The sequence below is a fragment of the Phyllopteryx taeniolatus genome, chromosome 13 (genome assembly GCF_024500385.1).
Source record: "Phyllopteryx taeniolatus isolate TA_2022b chromosome 13, UOR_Ptae_1.2, whole genome shotgun sequence".
NCBI lineage: Eukaryota > Metazoa > Chordata > Actinopteri > Syngnathiformes > Syngnathidae > Phyllopteryx > Phyllopteryx taeniolatus.
Window position 1 is genome coordinate 9,078,143 of NC_084514.1, and position 7,193 is coordinate 9,085,335.

Genomic DNA, 7,193 nt, shown 5'->3' on the forward strand with positions numbered 1-7,193 from the left:
ACAAGGAGAAAAAAAAAAAAAGGTCACAATTAAGGTTTTATCTTATACATGTTGCATACAAGTGAAATAAAAAATTAACTCCTTCTGGCCCAAACGATCACAATGAAGCAATTTTGGCACTAAAAAGTCCTGAAAGCAGCAAAAGTGGTTATGTACACGTATACGCTACTCACAAAAATGTTTGGGATATTCGGCGTTGGAGAGAAATTTCAGGATGAACCTAAAATGCACTCTAACCTTTGAAGGGGAACTTAATTTGACCTCCTTCAAACTTTTGAACGCACGTCTGGCCGTTCAGCAATTTTTGCACAACAAAGGGCTGAATGGCAAAATTCAAAACAACAAATACACAACGCTGTCATCAGCAGGTTGCAGCAGAGATACAGCGAGACTGAAAGAGTCACAGAAAGCGAAGGAAGTGGACATCTTTGGAGAGGTTTTGGTTGTTTCATGGATCAAACAGCTGTTGTGAATTTTGCCATTCAGCTCCTTGATAGAGAACAGCAAGTCGTGCAAAAAAGTACTGAAATGCTGTACAGTTGGACGTGCATTCAAAAGTTGAGAGAAGGTCAAATCAAGTCCACCTGGAAAGCTTATAGTGCATTTTAGGTTTACCCAGAAATTTCACCCTAAAGCCCAATATTTTTTTTTTTTTTGTAATGTAAATAAATAAATGGCATCCTACAAAGGTAATGTTAAATTTTGGACAATTGTGACATGTCTTTGTTAGCGTTGGTAGGCTATGTTGCATGCTGGTAAAGGATGGTACCTTATTCTGGCACGTCGGCACAAAGAACGCAAGTTTTTTTTTTTTTTTAAAGTGCTTTAAAAGAGAGGCTTTGATGGTTCTCTCCCAAACCAAAACCAGCATGTCATCAACAAAAATTGCAAAGAAAAATAAAAAAAATGGTACTGTGCAAAAGTTTTAGGTCACTGGTAGCTTTGTTTTTATATCTTTTTTTTTCATTATTATTTTTTTAACAGCAGTCAATATGACTTGTAAAACTAAACCAGAACAGGTCACAGCAGGTTCACAAAAATGAATACAAAACCAGTGAGCCGCAAATCTTTGTGGAGGAATGGTCCATAAAGTAACAATTACATTTCAATCCAATTTTGGTGCGTTGTTTTTGTTTTAACCATGTGATTCTATATGGTCCCACAGGAACCATCCAACCCCCAAAATCATAATGACACCTCTTGTCTATTCTCCACCCTCCAAGAACCAGGTAGTAGCTTGCTAATTAAAAAAATTAAAAATGGACAAACAGACAAATATATAAAGCTCTATGAATTATTTTCGTTTTTATGAATAGCTGAAACTAGGTCTGCGCTCAACTTAGTGGGATTCTGGTAAAACAAGGTGGGCCATAAGTGGTTTATTTTATTTTTCAACAGATAGTGTGAATAATGGAAAATAATTTGAGTCACGAAAATAGAAAGCAGATTCCAAGGCAGTATTGCGCAAGAACTGGAGGAAGGAAGGCAGAAATGTCATTTTAAGCAAAGGAAGGATGGAAGTGACGATGCGAGAACAAAAAAAAGCAACTTTGAGGTTGGGAAGTAAAGGAGGTCGGGAAGGAAAAGATGCCAAGAAAAAAAAAAAACTTTAAATGTAATTTGTTTAAATTATAATAACGAGACATAATAATATAAAAGTGTACGATTACTTTTGGCCCACCTCGGTATATGATCATTATGACAATGGTTAAAACAAAAAAATCTGATCGTGGCCTGAGACTTTTTGCACAGTGCTTTATACAAAAAAAATTATAATAAAGATTTTTTTTAAAACAAGGGGATCCGAAAGCAAACCCTGAGGCACCTAAAAACAACCCCAAATAACTGCTGTTGTAAACAAATAAACCCCTCAGAGATGCCAGGTAACACCCTCCCCAAAAAATTGATCCAAAATTCTAAAATTGGGGTGGGGGGGGGGTTCGGGGCTGCGATTTACTCCTGGACTGTCAGGCGCACGGCAGCTGTGGCGGCTGCAGATGAGGAGGTCGAGCCGTTGCTGGCGTGGGGCTGAATCACGATGGCAGTGTCCTCACCTGCAGTGGTAAACAACAGAATTTGGATTGAATTTTGGAGGGTTACAAATAAACATGACAACTATTCCCACAATATAATTAGACTGGGCGTCAATCATCTGTGAATTTTCGCTATTTGCATTTCTCTTGCACCTGCTGACGACATTCTGTGACGCTCCAAGCTCAGTGGCTACTTCCCTCTCACCGCATCCTGTTTCAAGCCTCTTAAGCGTGAGGTGCTGTTATGATCTCATGATGTCAAAATGTAAACAGCACGATGAAGAGGACTGTGTAAATAGCACTTCTGATTCAACCCGGTAATGTATTGGTTAGATTCATGGATTAAACGCCTGTCCTGAATTCTGCCATTAAGCTCCTTTTTAGAGAACAGCGAGTTGTTCAAAAAGTACTGAAACACAGAACAGTTGCACATGTGCATTTAAAAGTTTTGAAAAAGTCAAATATATATAATTTCAATAAATTTTAGGTTCATCCTGACATTTCATCTTCACTTTTTGTGAGTTGCGTCCATTACCACATTAGCTACTTTGCACTCAGTATCTGGACTTCTGTTAGTTAGCTGTACTAACACATTCAAAATCACATAGTTCTTTTCTCTGTATTGTCTATTATTTTGTCTTCTCAATTAAACCAATAACCAACATTATGCTTAGTTCATGTTTGACCACCCATCGATTAGCAAAACGTACCTTACCAGTCTATGTGGGTTTTATCGTTTATAGCGGATAAAGATAAATGTCAGAGTTGTCAACCTTGTATGTTGCTATTCTCTTTCTAATTTAATAATAAAAACATTTTCAAAAATCCTTGAATCAAAATGTTAATCATTAGAGCTCCGTCCATGATAGCACATACATGAGGTGGCCTCTGCATGCCGCATGCCAGGTTTTCGTGCGCTACAAAAACAACTTCTTCCAAAAATAAAAAATAAATGGCAAACCCCATTTGCACATTTCTAAATGTAAACGGATTAGACTCTTCAAGTCATGTACTTCAAATCTACATCATGTTGAGTCTCACCAATAGCAAGTTGAAGTCAAGTCGAGTCTTTCAAGTTTTACCCAAGCGAGTCGCAAGTCCTAAAATTGGACTCGAGTCAAGTCATATGACTCAGGTCCCCCACCTCTGCGTTTTCACTTCTTGTAAACAAACAGTCGGGTCTCTGACGTGCCTGGCCACCCATCAAGTGTGAAATTAAACAACAAAGTCAATGTTCTGTGAGCTGCCCATTTCTGAAAATGTGTCAACACGCGGCAGTCGAGCTGCACTTTACCTGACGTGGCGTCAGCTTTGCCGGAAGCGTCGGCGGTGGCGGACGAGCTCGGCTGAATAACAATTACAGCGTCTCGTGCTGTGAAACATAACGCAAAACAATTCAGAAAGCCCCTTGTCTTCTTACATTGTCAGAGAGTCCGAGGTCTGAAATGTCCTAGTTTTTCTTGAATGCAGCATGCAGGAGACCTTCTCGTAAGTGCACAAGTATAAGAACCTAGTCAGAGGTCTAAAAATGGCCTTGTTTTTTCTTCAACGCAGCATGCCGGAGACATCGTCAAATCTGCACACGGGTAAGAAACAGAGTCTGAGGTGTGAAATTTCCCATTTTTTTGTCAATGAATCATGCAGAAGACCTTCTAGTAAGTGCACAAGTTTAAGAAATTGTTAAGAGTTCTGAAATGTCCAAGCTTTTTTTTTAACATAGCAGCAGGATACATTCTTAATACATACAGCCGTAAATGTGCACAGAGATAAGAACCAGTCAGAGATCTGAAATTTCCTAGATTTTGTTTAATGTAACCTGCAAGAGACCTTTTTGTAAGTGCACAGGTTAAGAACCTGGTCAGAGCTTTGAAATTTCCTACTTTTTCCTAACTGTACCAGCATGAACGTGCAGGGATAAGAACTCGAGTCATAGCTCTGAAATGTCCTCATTTTTAGTGAATGCAGCATGAAAAAGACCCTTTAAGTGCACAGGGTGAGGAACCTAGTCAAGTCTGAAATGTCCTAGTTTTTCTTGAATGTAGCATGCGTGAGACCTTCTTGTAAGAGCACAGGCTCATGGAAAATCGCCACTCACCTTCCTCCTGCTCTCTGATCTCCGCCTCCAGGTCCTCTGGATCCAAGTAAAAGTCTCTCTCGTCCTCCTCGGAGGATTTGCACTTGCCACAGCAGAAGCAGCAGCAGCAGAAGCAGCAACAGCAGGTGAAGATGCCGCAACACACCAGCAGGGTCTGAAGAGTTATTGCAGGTAGTAAGCGTTATTACTAGGAGTGGAACAGTACTTGTATCTGATTGGTTCTCACACTACTAAATCGGTAAGGGACAGGAAGTGCAACTGTCTCGAGCTATTGCCACTTGTTTCTTCATTAAACAAACATAGTGCGGCTCAGCTTCTGGCTAGTGGACATCATGGCTTGCTATATGTATTATTATTATTATTATTATTATCTGTTAACTCCTTTGAATCTCTGTCACGCAAATATCGAAAAGAACTAGCGCAGCGCAAACAACGTCCGCCGGAATTTAACCTTCAGGTTAAGCTGACTGTGCTATGCTATCGAGATGTATCACTTCAACATACATCCCTGACACTTATTACGATTTCTTATTAGCCAGGCCTTTTGCTTGTGGCATTTAGAGTTCTACAGGCAGAGCCTAAAATACGGAGATTCCACAAATAAATGGGGTTTTGGTGAATTGCTTAGGATAGGGTCCACAGGGAAAGAAAAAAAAATAAAAAATAGGCCTACATGAAAAGCTCCTATATGAATATGAAAAGGTGAATTCCTGAACAGCAAAAAAGGCAGGGATTCACTATACAGTCACACCCCTGGTAATTACACGGCAACTCACCTTGAACCAGCATTTGGACATGAGGAAGTAGTACTTGACGCTCTCGTCGCCAAACTGCTCGGCCACGTAGAGGCCCATGGAGCCGTACTCGTCGTAGATTTTACGCTTGTTCTCGTCACTCAGGATGGAGTTGGCGTTGTTGATCTCCTTGAACTTCTCCGCCGCTTCAGGGTTGTCAGGGTTCTTGTCCGGGTGGTGTCGCAGCGCCAGCTTCCTGTGGGAACCACGACGTCACAAAATCAGACCTCAAAGCCTTCGTGTGTGTATGTGTGTGACATCACGTGAGACTTGTGTGACTGTTAAAAACATTAAAACACTACCTAAAACAATGCCTGTACCGTTACTAACGTTTTCATGATGAGGACCGTTTTAACTTGAAACAAATGAATTTACACACATAAATAACCTTAAATTTTTTCCTGTGGGAACATTTTTGGGGGGTCGGCAGGAGGGTTAGAGCAGCAACTAGAACAACCAGTTTGAAATTGTGAAAGCCACCTGTAGGCCTTCTTTATCTCCTCGGGCGATGCTCCCTTCTGTAAGCCCAGGACTTTGTACAGGCTGTCCCCCGCCGTGGACATTTTGCGCTGAGGTCTGTTGGGGTCGTCCATGTTGGAGGTTCTGGTGAAATGAAAGTTGCAATGTCAAAAAAAAAAAAAAAAAGTTACCTTTTTTTCCAAGTTAAATGAGGAAGTCAAAGAACCAACTAAAAAGGGAAGTAAATCATGTACAGTGTCCACAATGTCTCATTTCTTATTATTAGAAATTGATGACATATGTAAATAAGACTTGTTTTATGTACTCCGTGTTTATTCACGTTTTTAATGACACTGCATTTGCGTGCAATTGCACCAGAACTGCATGTTTGTGGATTCTGAAATTTGAAGACATGGTCCAATTCTTTGGGCACCTCATTCAATCCCGTGGAATTATTCTAAAATCACTAACCAATGCCATTGTCACTGGCAATAAAAACTGCAATAGCTACTCCTTAATTTATGACTTTGTGAACTGTTTGTCTATTTATTTGCTTTTGTAATCTGTGTTATAACTATAAAAAAAAAAAAGACTATGGCTAGACCATGTACCTTTAAGGAGTTATTCACCCCCAGTCATGGGAGCAGCAGGCGGGCCGCAATTTCACATAAAATGATTCATTCACTACAAATAATGTATCCTTTGTTCAACTATCTATGACAGCAAAACAAGAAGGTGCAGAATTAACCTGTTTATTTCAGTATACAACTTTTTCGTGACATTTTTGTTTGGTGGTGTGCCGTCAGATTTATTATATAAAAGTATGTACTTGCGCAATATGAAATGACACTGATTGAAAAAAAAACCGATTATTTAATCATTTTTCCAACTGCCACTTAAACAAAAATGTTACATTACGACCATTTAGTTTGTTTCTTTCTCCGCCACTTGAAGTTTCAATTTCAGTAAAAATGTCAAAAGGTATTTTGTAGTGAAACGGAACTTCAATCCGACTACGAATTATGTGTACTGTAAAAAAAAAAATTTAAAAATAAAAAATAAAAAATAAACGCTGCTCTCCGGGTGAATCTTTGAGACAGTGCTAAGCTAACCTTAGCAAAACTGCACTCATTAAAAGTTTATTCTTACCCTCTGGACGAATTAAAATCGGTGTTCGGGGGTCAGATCATGGAGTCCAAACGCTGTACGCAGTATCTTATCAACTTTGCCACACGGTTGGCGTTGACACGCAGATTGTTGTCACTTGTACACCGGCGTTCTCCTCATTGTGAGTGATTGGGAGGCTGGAGGAGCAGTTAGCTAGAAAGCTAGTTAGCAAAGCGCAGCCGGAAAAAGGAAGTGCACAACGGAAGTGGCGTCGGAATCAAAAGCGGCGGCAAACATCTAAGTTAAAAATAAATAAATAAATAAATAGTAGACGTAACAATGACTCGTTGATACCAATGACTTTTTTTTGTTTTAATAAACAAAGATATATACAGTAATTCTGGATGGAGAACGACGCAATTTTTCTGCCAAATATAAAGCAAATTCATTGAAATTGAAATTAAAATGAACGATTTTAAATTGTCTATTTATTTAATTTTATGGCCCAGATAGTTACTTTGACTATCATTTAAAAATATTTTCATAATCATGACTTGGTTTGTCCTGTTTTTATTTCCTTCCAAATTCAATATCTTTACATCCAATTGTATAAATGTGATGCTGGAGTGTTTGGAGAAAACCAAATGAAGCGCAAGGAGACCATCCCAACGCCACAGAGTAAGGAACCCAGAAACTCAGACCTGT

At 39.3% G+C, this 7,193-nt stretch overlaps 1 protein-coding gene across 2 annotated transcripts; it reads right to left on the minus strand.

Annotated features, from left to right (window-relative positions):
• Positions 1-18: 18 nt before the first annotated feature.
• dnajc5gb (DnaJ (Hsp40) homolog, subfamily C, member 5 gamma b) lies at positions 19-6,743 on the minus strand. Of its 2 annotated transcripts, XM_061796068.1 has the most exons (6): positions 6,531-6,743; positions 5,403-5,525; positions 4,905-5,118; positions 4,129-4,282; positions 3,328-3,405; positions 19-2,054 (listed from the first exon to the last, which is right to left on the minus strand). In XM_061796068.1, the coding sequence occupies exons 2-6, from the start codon at positions 5,513-5,515 to the stop codon at positions 1,954-1,956; spliced, it is 660 nt and encodes a 219-aa protein (XP_061652052.1). In that variant the 5' UTR covers positions 5,516-5,525; positions 6,531-6,743; the 3' UTR covers positions 19-1,953. The 2 variants fall into 2 exon arrangements, with proteins under 2 accessions (XP_061652052.1, XP_061652053.1); XM_061796069.1 differs by lacking the exon at positions 3,328-3,405 and having other exon boundaries at positions 6,531-6,742.
• Between the last annotated feature and the right edge of the window lie 450 nt (positions 6,744-7,193).